The sequence below is a fragment of the Tiliqua scincoides genome, chromosome 1, assembly GCF_035046505.1.
Source record: "Tiliqua scincoides isolate rTilSci1 chromosome 1, rTilSci1.hap2, whole genome shotgun sequence".
In the NCBI taxonomy this organism is placed as follows: Eukaryota; Metazoa; Chordata; class Lepidosauria; order Squamata; family Scincidae; genus Tiliqua; species Tiliqua scincoides.
Genome location: NC_089821.1, coordinates 204,887,723 through 204,901,043, shown reverse-complemented (window position 1 = coordinate 204,901,043; position 13,321 = coordinate 204,887,723). Strand labels below are relative to the sequence as shown.

The window sequence follows — 13,321 nt, the reverse complement described above, 5'->3', positions numbered from 1 at the left end:
GCTGGTAGTAAGGAACTCCTGTTTAATACTATGGCTCTGGCCCTACGAATGTTCCATAACGTTTGTTTCTTGTTTGTTCCCTTTATAGATGTTTTTTAACATCCAACTGGGCTTGCCAGAACTAGCACGCCAACATCAGTAGCTGCTTTACAGCTGTCACAAACTGCTGCAGCTGCATTCAAACCTGCACGCATCTGGAACGCCACAGAGAGATTTGAGCAACCCCATGCACAGCAATGGGGAAAGGACTGCCTGCTAATGACTGTGAGTTGGCAGGAAGAGTGGAATGGGGCAGATGACAGGAGATTGAGCAGGGTAACAGTGGCACGAGGGGGTGGCACTCAGTGTGGGTGAATTGGGCTGAATGCTATCCCCTCCAGGAGCAACTGACAAACCCTTTTTGTCTCCTTGGTTTTCATGTGAAAACCAGAAGTAGCTGCTGATAGGAGATAAAGACTATTTACAGAAGCCTTGGAGGACATTGGAGGGGGTTGAAAGCCTCCAGGACCCTGCAGGAGAACTTACTTACTTTGCTACTTTGCTTTGCTACTTCCAAAGTAAGAAACAAGTCCCTGGTTAGCAACAGTACTACAGGGCTGTTGCTCCCCCTCCCTGCCTCCCTCTCCATCCACACAAACACTTACCTGTTCCCAACTTCCCTGTAGGGGCTTGGAAACCACTGGTTTAGGGCCAAGATACCTGAAGGACTGCTTTCTTCCATGTGAAACTGTTCATCCTATTAGACCATTTGGGACGGCTCTCTTGCAGATTCCACCACAATTGGAACTCCAGTGAGCATCAATTTGTGAGAGGGCCTTCTTAGTGGTGGCCCCTGTATTGTTGGACACTCTGCCTTTACAGGTGGGGCTGGCTTTCTTGGTTTGTTTTTCGTTGTCAGTTGAAGGCCTTGCTTTTTTTTTGTCAAGGCTTTAAAGAATTTTTATACTTCTGTCCCCTTAAAAAATTTCTCTCCAGACTGTATTGATTTGCACAGCTGTTCTTTTATTATTTTTGGTTGCTAATTGTATTGGTTTCTGAATACTTTGTAAGTTATACTGAATCCTTGTTGAGAAGGATGGAATATAATTTTTTAAAATGATAAATAATTAAGTTGACAGAACATTTAAATTGCTTTGGGATTGCTTTCTGTGATACGGTTAATGTCCTATGTCAGTACAACACAAATGCACACTAGAATGCAAAGCATGCTGTACACGGCCTTTCGGATTACCAAAGTGGCGGGTCTGAAAGCACCCCTAGGGCATCCACTTGCACTGGGGAAGCCCCATCTCTGAGCAGGTGCTTTGGCTTGCTGAGAGGTTGGTGGGTTCTCTTTCCGTATATACGCCTGTCTGCTCAGCTCACATCGTTTACCCGCGAATCCTGACTTGCAGATACATCTCCCTGACAAGTCACAGTGCAGTGACATGGATCCTATTGGGTTGCAGGCACATGGAATGCAGAAACGCTTTTCCAGAGCCCAAAAATAGTTGGGCTACCAAACAGAAAAGAGAAAAAGCAAGTTAGAGAAGGGAGCATTGAAAGAAAAGTCAGAAGGATAAAGTGCAGAGAAAAAGCTCAAGTAAGCAAATGCTGAAATTCAATTTGGGTCAGTAGTACCCTGACCTCAGTAGAAACCCTCAGACATAGCTTGAGCCTACACATGTTTACTCAGAAGTAAATCTGATTTTACACTAAAATACACTTTACACCAAAGTAAATATGCACAATACAGACATTTCCCTCCAATTTATATAAACACAGAGCCTTTCTGTTTCACAGCTTCCATACGTTGATTGTATACAACCACAAATGCAAACTTTGCTCAGAACCAGTCATGTCCCAGTTACACTGAGTCCTGATTGCAAATACTAGAATTATTAAAATCTCAATAATCTCACCTTCAGTTGTTTAAGAAGGTTTCTAGACCTCTCATTGACTTATTTTATCATTTTCTGACTACAACATTTTGAAGTGTTTTAGTGAAACAATCAGACAGGAGAAGGGTAAAAACAAAACAGTCTGGGGCACAATTGTACATGGGACCTGCTGCAGGAGAGGGGAATTGATGGAAATCAGCAAGGCCACCTTGCATGAGCAGATGTGCCCTTCTGCTTGCACCGTGGACAATCCATCAACATAGCAAATCCTGGAATACAGGTGGAGCTAGAAACTGAAAAATGTTTCACATGCTGAATCTGGAAATTGGCCAGCACAAATTCTATTTAAAGGAACAGAAAAGCAGTGTACACAGGAAGTGCATAGAAGACATTTCTGTTCAGGAGTGCCCTGACCTCAGTAGAAACATTCAGGCACAGCTTGAGCCAATATATGCTTACTCAGAAGTAAATCAAACAGCTTTTACACCAAAATACACTTTACACCAAAGTAAATATACATAGGATCGCCTCCTTAGAGCTATGCAACTGTAAATGCTTTCACAGAGTGTAATATTCATTTTTCAATCCATGTCATCAAAAACAATAAAACTCTGTCAAATAACAGAAAAAGGAAAGGGTCTGCATTTTTTTAAATTTGGCAAGTCAGCTGTTCTGTCAATACTTTTCCTCACAGAATTGAAATAGGTTGCTTTTTAAAGGTGTTACATATTCATAGTGTGTATCTATTTTGCTTGACTGAGGTTTTTAACAGTGGATGGGTTCTGTGCCTCAAAAATTGCACATTCCATTTAGCACTGAGTGTTGCATCAGAAAATCTTACAAATGAACACAGGGCTTCTGAGACAGAAATGAAATCATCTAACGTATTTTGTTCTGTGCCCAAAACTACCCATGACACTTTACTTGAATCAAAAGGGTTCTGCTACAATAAAAGGAAGTGGGGGGGACAGGGTGGGGAACCATGTAGTCTGAATCATATACTTATGACTCACCTTACACTCATCACATCGACGCCCCACAACATTGGGCTTGCAGTCACACTGTCCAGTCTTAGAGTCACAGGAGTCTGAGAATGAGCCATTCATGTGGCAACGACAAGCTACAGGGAAACAAGAACAGGTGCCATGCTGTATTTTAGATAGCCATGAAATGTTAGTAGTTACTTCTGTAACAGAGGACACTGATTAGCCTGGGCCATCTGGTTCTAATCGTATGCTGAATTAGTTTCTCTCTCTTAACAGGAAGGCACAAAACAGCAACTTCCTGACTTCCTGACTATGATACGTGGTCCATAGTCAGTCCAACTTTGCCCTGACTGACAGCTACACTTCTTGCTTTCTTAGTTCTTATGGATTAAAGAAAAAAGCCCTAGGATGTCATGCAAAAGAATTTCTAATCTTATCAGAGCAGTGCAACCAGAACCAAGGACACACAAGCCAGTTTAAGATCATTGATGGCTTCTCCTGTATCTAATACTAGAACAATTCAAGTCCATCACCCAGCATGAGGAACCAACTGTATCCCTACACATGCATCCTCTTACATGTGAACCCTGATTCAAAACTGTAGAACTGGCTCAAACAGCATGTGTCCCACTAAACTTAATGCAACCCACCAGATATTTATGGCAGTCCATCAGGGCACTATACTTTTGCTTTCTCCTGCTCCCTACGACTGCAAAAGCAGAAGAGTTGCAAGAACCTGATAGTGACTGGCGGTCTGCATTCAACTGGGAGGATCACAAGCTGTGCAGGCCATTTACAACCATGAAAGTGCTTCTTTTAAGATAGACTTAACTGGACTATATTGAAGTAATTAGTTGTTCAGTGAGGATAATCAATTTTGCCAGTAAAGCAAAAAGCTAACATTTGCAGCGTTATATAGCATAGCACAGACGTTTCAAAACTTAGTGTGGTCACAGCTTCCTGCTGTCACATCACCCTCTCACAGTGGCACCATTGTCCAGTTCTCCTGGGTACTACCATATTGAGTCATGCCATTCAAGACGGCGGTGCCCAGCTCTCCTGGGTGCCACCATCTTGAATTGCACAAGCTCTCACATGATTCAAGATGGCAGTGCCAAACTGTCAAGAAGAGGCCGCCGAGGTCATCCTGTGATGCCCCATGAGTTTGCTGAGTTTCCTTGGGCACCACTGCTTTGGAGTTTTGGAACCACTGGCATAGCTAGTAATGTTTATTATCTTCCAGTATAATCCATGCATGTCTGCTCAGAAGCAAATCTCATTGTTTATTGGGACTTACTTCCAGTTAGTGTGTATAAGATTGTGGGAGCTTAATGTTGAGCAGAGGCTTATGCACAGTGACCCATGGAAGCTACATTAAAGTGCTTACTGTGTGGCATCTTGTGTCACCTGTGTATAAGCCTGGTTGTGTGCAGGCCAGGGGCCCATCTTTGGGAACTTTCTTGTTGTTTTAAGACTCTACAAACACTTCTTGCATGTGTGCTTTCTGTTCTTAGATTAACTCTTAGTAGTTGGTTCTTTCTACAAATTCTAGATACAAATGGAGCACTAGCTATTATACAAAGGGCGCAATCCTAACCCCTTATGTCAGTACTTTCCAGCACAAACATAAAGGCGATGCAGCTCCAAGGTAGGGGAACAAACATTCCCTCACTTTGCAGAGGCCTCTGTGAGTGACACCCTACTGCAGGATGCAGCACACGTCCCATTGGCATGGCTATTCCAGTGCTGGAAAACACTGACATAAAGGGTTAGGATTGCGCCCAAAGTCGCACAATGAGCCTTATGACAGAGCAAGGATTTAAATCTGAGTCTTCCTGGTATGGATCTGTAATTTTATACACTAAACAACAGTGTCTTAGGAATATCCTAAATTATATAGAAGACCATTCAGACACAATCATTTTGGAACTTCAGTATATTCTAAATGGATCTTGGGGCATAATCTTCATGTACGTGGCATAAATTGTGACATTTACATGATTAAAAACCTTGCTCTAAAATACAGTTCAAATAGATCTGGGATCTGTGTTCAGTGTCTTCATTTTAAAGTACTGAAGCAAAACAGCAACATTCAGGAAAGCTGCAGGGGCAACTATACTGGACTGACACAAATGATGCTGCCACTGTTGGTACCGAAGAAAAGAAAAACACACACACATTTCCAACCATAATTTGAGAGCAAGGCTCTCACTTTGCCAAACTCAATGAACAATGATTCTTTAATGTACAGGAAAAACTGAAAGCAAGAAAGTCAAGGCACAGTGTCTGCGATTTCACAGCTTCAGGGCAAACTCCATGGAAGCCTGCCCAAGAAATATGCAAAGAGGAAATCTAGTTGTAATAGTAAGGGGGGAAAAATAAACATAAGGTAGCTGCAAGCACAAGGAGATGAATATATTGAGAAGTTCTACTGTTAACTCAGCCAATGATAAAAAGCAAAGAATCTAAGCAGACATTAAAAATCTATCTATTTTAATACTTTTTTTAATTGCATGTTTTCAGATACAGCTGTCTCTACTGGTGAAATCTTCTAAAGCTTTAGCCATGTCAATGCCTCAAGGAAAGTGGCATATGGATGGGAGCTGTGAGTCCTCTTGTAGTTTGATTTTTCAAATCCACTCCTTTTTAAATGACATCTTTAAAGTGCAAGTCACGGGACACTGTGCCAGTGAATTATTAATCAACTCGGATATGGCTTCTGAATTTTGAACTTGTAAGGAGGCCAAATGTGAAAAAGCGGGGGGGGGGATACTATGGAAAGATATCCAATGTGCTTAGACCAAATGTATCATGCAATGAAAAACATGGTGCAGTAGTGTTTTGTACTATCATTTTTTAAACCAATACTGCCATCTTTTTGTTTAGAGTCAGGAACCATGATAACATTTCTGGTTAGTTAGGAACAACTACGTTTAAAGGGGGAAGCTAGATCTAATAATAAACAAAGGACTTTGACAAAAAATGGCAGCCCTGTGTCAAGGCACCTTCTTCTCTTCCTTGTTTGTTACAGCTTTCTTATGGACTGGCATCATTATGCTCTGTGTGTGTTCCTTCTTTCTACTCCACATAATTGGCTGCCATAGTCTTTCGAGACTGAAGGTTGCCAACAAACTAATTGGCTGCAGCTGGCAGGGGCAGGTAAATGTTCAGTCTAATGATGTCAGGAGGTGTCGTCAGTGTAATGGGGAGGGAAACTTGGCATGAGGTTGCTATTTTCAGCAGCTGCCGCTTGCTTCATATTACTGCTGGCCTTAAAGTACTAAGCATATATAGAAGGTTTCTGGGCCCACCCCACCAGAGTCTTGCTTTTTCCTCCTATAGTAAACAGCTTTATTGGGCCTTCAAGGAGCAGGTCCTGCCTAGAAAGGAAGGTGAGGACCCAATCCTAACCCATGGTTAGGCTGGCACAAGTTCCTTGCGCTGGACCAGAAGTGACACAAATGTGTCATAAGGATGTGTGTCAGCCTCTGGAGGCCAAATCTGGCCTCTGTGGCACCAGTGGAAGGTAAGTTTGCACTGGCTTCAGACCGCATGCACAGGGATCTGGGGAGGTTGGGGGAAGGGCAGACTGGGGTTGTTCTGGGGCAAGGGAGGATGGGTGGCAGGGGAGCAGTGGGTGGACCGGGTCTGAGAGGGGGTTGGTGCCAGGATCCGGCACTTAGGCCAGATCCTAATCCCCCTCCTAAGCAGCTCGACCTTATACTGGCCTGCCTGGATCTGTGTCACTGATTTCAGTGGCACAGATTCGAGTAGCCCCATTTACAGTTACAGTTGCCATGTAACAAGGGGTAAGGGAATTGATTCCCCTTACTCTGAGTTGCGCCATAGCCGGCCCCAACTCTTTGCTAGATAAAGTGCAGGCCAGCCAGCCTGCCTGTTCCAGCACAGGTTAGGATTGGGCTGTTAGTCTCATAGACCAGAGACAGGGCCTCTGAAGGTTGAGTCTGCCCACATATCCAAAAACAGGATTATTCATCCACGAGATGTCTGCTAGTTTATCTAGCCACCCAGAACATAATGTGCCATGAGTAAGAAGCAGAACAAGTACAACAGAAGATAGAAATCTGAAGAGCAAATAACGCAAGATAAATTATGTAACAGAATTAGCGCCACAAGGCACAGTGGAATTTCCTATCTACCCACCCACCTCCACCCATCAGAAATTAGCTGTCTCACGGTTCTTCCCAAACTAGTCTCCAAGCAGACCTGGGTGATGTCCATGGATGTGTGTACGCATGTGCAATTTTGTATACTAACACCCAGAGGCGGATCCACTGTTTGTGTTGGGAGGGCGGAGTCATGAGCACTACAAACTCCAGAGCCCAGGTCAACCAGATGGGTAGACCTGGGTTCCAGGTTGAACTTGATGGCCTCTGTGGCAAGGTTTGCAAGGTGGGTTGACCCAGGCTCCTGTCTGGTCTTGGAGCCCAGGTCTACTGGTTGGGTAGACAGGTGCTCCCATTCCAGCTAATCTCGCCGGCACCTGCCCAGTGAGTGTTCCCCTGGCACCCAATTTTGCTCCCCAGTCCAGTGGCCACCATTGCCTGCTGGCAAACAGTTTGGGGGGGCCCACACACCCATGGCCCCCCTGGATCAGCCCTGCTCACATCCCAACAACTTGTGCTTTGCAGTTTCTGATGTCCCACAAGAAGTAAAGAAATATATACATCCAAGAATACATGGAGAAAAACCTCCCTTTCAAACCCAAATGGGCTTAGTCTATCTGGGGCATCAGAATAAAAAGTGATCAGGCATAGGTTGGTATAACTATACCTATTGGTTGGTATTTATATAGTTTATATAAATTTATATAAATACCAACCAATTATATATTGGTTGGTATTTATATAGGTGCATCTATATAAATACTGAGCACAGTCCTGTTTATCGGAATGGTTAGGAGGCATTCAATGAATCCAATACAATCAAGTTCAGATGAAACAGAAGATGCTTGATTATGCAGAATGGCACATGGTCAAGAGGCTATTCAAAGAAGACACAGAAATAATCCATCGAGTAAATCAGGAATCTCAAGCACCAAGGTTTGGGTAATGTGAATTTTACTGTACGTCATCCTATGCAAGTAAACGCATGTCCTATTTGACAGGCACTCATGAGCTGTGCCCATAGGGAATGAATGCATTCTGACAGGAGAAGCAAGACTCCAGGACTTACGTTGACAGTTCTTTGTATCAAGAGCATCTCCGAAATACCCATCAGCACACTTCTCACAGTATTGGCCTGTTGTACCTGGCTTACATATCAGACAAGCTCCAGACAAGCTGTCACAGCTGCCAGAAACTGAGAAGTCGAGATTGTCATTACACTGGCAAGGCTGGCACGATCCCCCTGGTTTTAAAGGTTGTCCAAAATAGCCTTCCGCACACCTAGGGCGACAAACAGAACATCTTAAAGTATTTACCTTGGCCTATCAGCACACACACACACAAATGTTTACAGTTCTGTTGTCTGACAAATCACTAAAGATAGCTTTATTTTCTTTCAAGTCTTCCTAGTACCCCCCTTTTATATCTTTTTTTAGTTCCTTTAACGACACTGTAGATTCATTACTAGCTGAAATCCTGCCAGCTCCACTACTTATTAGATTTCAGTGTATGGTGGGTGGGAGAGCCGGGGAGGGACCTTGTCACTGGAACTGAAGATGAGACAAAAGCATAATATGAAATCTGTCTGTTGGCACTTGAGAGGAAATCAGGTTCATCTTCAGGACTCTTTGTAATGCAACCCATCATGTGAAACAATCCAAAAAAAGATGCGCCACTATGCTAACTAGCTGGCAAGGCTGACAGTCCCCTCCCAGCCTAGCTTGCCTTTTGAAGAAAACAATCACTTCCACTATGGTTACATAATATGATAGTATGCATAAGAACGGAACCTCACTGGATAAAGGGGTACGACCTGTATATTAACTGCAACACTGAATATTATCTAGTATAATTAAAGAGCTCATCAGACACATCTGAGCTACATAAAAGGAATTTTTCTGTGAGAACTTCCTAAACAGCCGAAGGTGCATTTTAATGATCCAGTGTCCTGAACAGGGACCAGTTGTATGGGTCATTTCCCCAAGACTGGATCCTACCAGCCTAGAAGGGAGGGAGTTACATGGTAGGGTCTATGCAATCAGCTCTTGTCCATGTGGCTGGTTCATTAGATCAGTACCCCAGATGCACAAGAGTCACTCATGGAAAATCAGGTCCTACCAGGTACAACTAAGGAAATTTTTTTAAGGCAGTAAGGGAGAAAACTGACTGTGAATAAAAGAATGCTCCAGAGGCAAGGTGCCAAGGACTCTGTCCAAGGACTCCATTGCTTCCATCTATTTCAGTGAAGTTTCTTCTTAAAAATTGTCCCATGACTGTGACTGGACAGTGTGGCCGGATGAAGTGTTAGAACCTTTGGCCTCTCTTCAATAGTTTCAGCCTGTTTCATGCTCCACCCTGAATGTCATTTTTAAACAAAGAAAAAAATAAGCCTGGGCCAGCACAGATAATTATTGCAACAGGTGATTTGGCCCTCAGACACTTTGGTTCTCAGCTAGCTGGAAGCTCCAGGGTAAGAGAATTCAGGATTCAACTGGACACCATTTCCTGATTTGAGAGAGGGGGTGCAGTAGAGGAGAGATGCATCGCCTTCAGTTCTTGCTATGAGCTTCCAAGGAACATTTCACTGTCTACTGTGGGAAACAGGATCCAGATTAGATGGCCTCTCTGTGTCATTCAGCAAGGCTCTTTTGTCCTTCAAGTGCACATAGCCTGAGGAATGGAGCTCCCTCATGTGACCAATACAAAATGATTTCTGCAAATGATTTCTGCAAGCAAACCAAAGCAACACTGACAAACCATTTCCTCTTCTACTTATCTGGGTTTATTTTGCTCTTTTTGTCTTTCATTTAAGCTTTAGCCTTGTATCTGATAATGCCAGTGGAAATGTACAAAGCCCTTCATAAGAGAAATACCCCAAGGATTTGTGAGCACTGAACTGCTAATCAGAAATAAACCTCCTACTAATGACAATTCACTTTGATCACTTTTCTTTTGGTATTCTCATCACTTCAGACACTTCTAATTAAAGTTAACATTAACCTTGGTCTCCCGGCCCTTTCCAAGTATCCTGGAGCTACATTCAACTGGTGTGTATATGTGATGCAATGAATCTTGAATATCTTTTGAAAGATGTATTCCTAGCCACCCTTTCTTTCTCTACTTTTCCCCCTCTTCTTCTGGTAAACCTTGAATTTTCTTTCACTACACCTCTATATACTGTATTCCCTGAAGGAATATATTCACCCTTTCTGATTCAATGTGCTACGCCCATGAGAAGAAGACAACCATACAGAAAATTAATATCTGATATTTACAGGGAAAGCATGTCTCAATATATCCAGTGCTTACTGCAACAAAACAGTTATAAGGAAAATATGCTGAGAAGGAAAAATACAGATTTGAGGTGAGAGTGGGAAAGCTTAAAGAAAAAGACATTCTACATATTCTCCTTGTCCCTCTTAGCTGATGCTATATCCTGGAGTAATATCAGCCACATCTATCTGGCAGGTACATCTAAGCCATGACAGCTATGAAGCCATTTCCTCCCTAGGGTATATCCATTCAAAACACCACCCTTAGGTTACAGATACAGAATATGGAATCACAAAGCATCAGATTATGTTATTCAAAGTGGATTACTGGTGAAAAAGGCTATTACTTGGTATGAATGAAGCAAAATCATTAGGACTGGGGATATACGAGCTCTGATCTTGGGAACAATTGAACAGCAGTCTTTGAGCCATTTGTGTGGGAGGGAAAATGTGTTAGATGTACCAAAAACAACAGTGCTGTTTCATATACATGTTTTTGGAACACTGCAGCTTAACTGCAGTTACATAATTATAGATTGAAATACTGATCCATTACAAAAGCTGTTTTTAAATTCTTGCCATGGAGTCAGAAAGAACCAGGTCATTTTTCCTCTAGTTTGCTGTAACCTATTTCCTGTTGTTCTCCTCCTTCTGCTATCTCTGTCCTCTTCAGGAAATTCAGAATGCTTCTGTCCTTTTACCACTAAGATAATACTACCCCTCACTTTAAATCACTGAACTGGTTTCTTGTTTCTCTCTGAAATGATTTCAAGCCCTAGTTCTTACCGCAGCAGCTCTCTAAATCCAAGCAACCCTTCTTCTTACTAAGTGTGTTAGTCCACACATTTCTACTACATCTCGGACCCTTCAGATGTGCTTGTTCGGAGAGAAGATGATAAGACAGGAAATAGAGAGTGATAAGAGTTGAATTCAGTAAAAGGGAGATAGATGGAAAGCCTCAAATGTAGTGATTAGGGCCTGAAATTGTTTCAGAAAGCAACTAGGAGCCAGTTCAGTGATTTAAGGAGAAGAAATGATGTTATCATAGTGGTATGAAAGGCAGAAGCAGCCTGAGTTTATTGAAAAAAGGATAGCAGGAGAATGGGAACAGCAAAGAAGTGATAGCTGCAAAATAAAGGAAAGATAAGTATGGAGTGTGAAACTCTTTGGATATAGGAGTAAAAGGTGTGGCTGTGGTCAATCCAGCGAAATAAAAGCAGCTCAATAATCTGTTTATAACTCAATGGGACAATGAATGTGACAAAAAGGCCTATGAAACATTTTAATTTACTAGCATTTTATATAAACAAAAGAAGATTTATTGATAACTCTAGAAGTGAGAAATCATGGGTGGTTGCTACATGATAACATTGTATCTAGAGCACTCCACAATCATTTTAAGGCAGTTGATTTAATAGCTACGTATGACTCAGAGTAGCATCCAATAGTTAAAATAAGAGATTCCATGTAAATTCCTGCAGCTATTATTCATTCACATTTAATAGCATATAAAAAAGGCTTTCTAAATGCTGATGTTTTTGTTATAATCAACAGCCTTGGGCACTTTTATGCAACTTGTGACAATTAAAAGAAAGCCAGCACTTATTGTTGCTGATTTATGGATTGCATGTCACTCGGAAATACTATTTGTTGATGATGAGAGCTGTCAGTGATCCCTACATTGACAAATTGTCACAAAAGCATTCATCAGCTGTTTTGTTTTTGCATCCATCAACTTCATAGCCCTAAGGTTTGAGAGAGAAGGGCCATGACTTACCAGCTAGATAGAAATAGTACCAAACAGTAACAGAAACAAGGATCAGTGGACAGTAATAAGTGGGAAAATGCACAATATTTTTGTAGCAGCTGCTTTTAACCAAATACAACAATGGAAAATTGAGTGTTGGGAGAGTTAGAACAGACAAAAGAAAATATTTCTTTACTCAGCGCGTGGTTGGTCTGTGGAACTCCTTGCCACAGGATGTGGTGATGGTGTCTAGCCTGGATGCCTTTAAAAGGGGATTGGACAAGTTTCTGGAGGAAAAATCCATTACGGGTTACAAGCCATGATGTGTATGCGCAACCTCCTGATTTTAGAAATGGGTTATGTCAGAATGCCAGATGCAAGGGAGGGCACCAGGATGTGGTCTCTTGTTATCTGGTGTGCTCCCTGGGGCATTTGGTGGGCCGCTGTGAGATACAGGAAGCTGGATTAGATGGACCTATGGCCTGATCCAGTGGGGCTGTTCTTATGTTCTTATGTAGAATTGGTTGAGCATTTGGCTTCATTTCTCAATGTGTATTCATTCCACACAAGTTTCCTGTTATGGAAGCACATGGCCAAATGACTACAAGTTCCAGAGTATTAATCAAAACCCCTTTCATACAGAGGACAATTGTTCATTTGGCTCCCTTTAAAATTGCTGACTACTCATCATGGGTAACAGTACTTTAGCTGCATGCCAATAACTTGGAATTCCGAAAAACAGAATGCTCTAAAATCCAGAATTTTTTTGAGAGCCAAAATAACATAACATGACCTTGGGGACCAGCTGGCATGCATTCATAACAGAGCAAGAAATCATGGTTCAATGTATACAAACTGTATTTCATGCACAAAATTTTCTAAAATACTGTACAAAATTATGTTCAGGCTAAATGTATAAGTTGAAACATGACTTTTGTGTTTAGACTTTGATCTCATTCCTAAGACATCTCATATTTATGCAAATTCAGAAAAATTCAGAAAAATCCAAAATACTTCTAGTTCCAAGCATTCAGGATAAGGGATACTCAACCTGTATATTTTTCTTCTCAAATGTCAGTGCCTTTGTCATTTTAAGATTAGATTTTAAGATTTAAGAAATTAGAAGATTTTGCTAGCTAGATTTTGCTAGTTATAAACTCTGCTCTACAGAGTTCCACTACTCTGGAAAAATGGTCTAATTTGGCCTTAACAAGCTTGTTAAATGAAGTGATTCAAGAAACATAATGAAGTATGATGACCAGTTTGTGCATTTTGTAAGAACAGACACTTCTCACAGAGTTTCATTCAA

The 13,321-nt window shown here is 41.8% G+C and overlaps 1 protein-coding gene across 8 annotated transcripts in view; it reads right to left on the bottom strand.

Moving 5' to 3' along the window:
• Positions 1–13,321, bottom strand: part of LAMA2 (laminin subunit alpha 2) — a 485,843-nt gene that overhangs the window by 156,136 nt on the left and 316,386 nt on the right. For 5 of the 8 annotated variants that reach the window (XM_066614516.1, XM_066614463.1, XM_066614481.1 and 2 more), the window contains 3 exons: positions 8,063–8,274; positions 2,894–3,000; positions 1,232–1,495 (listed from right to left, as the gene is read on the bottom strand). In XM_066614516.1, the coding sequence (XP_066470613.1) occupies positions 1,232–1,495; positions 2,894–3,000; positions 8,063–8,274 (583 nt within the window). The remainder of the gene's footprint in view (positions 1–1,231; positions 1,496–2,893; positions 3,001–8,062; positions 8,275–13,321) is intronic. The other 3 variants (XM_066614497.1, XM_066614506.1, XM_066614525.1) reach the window with 1 other exon arrangement.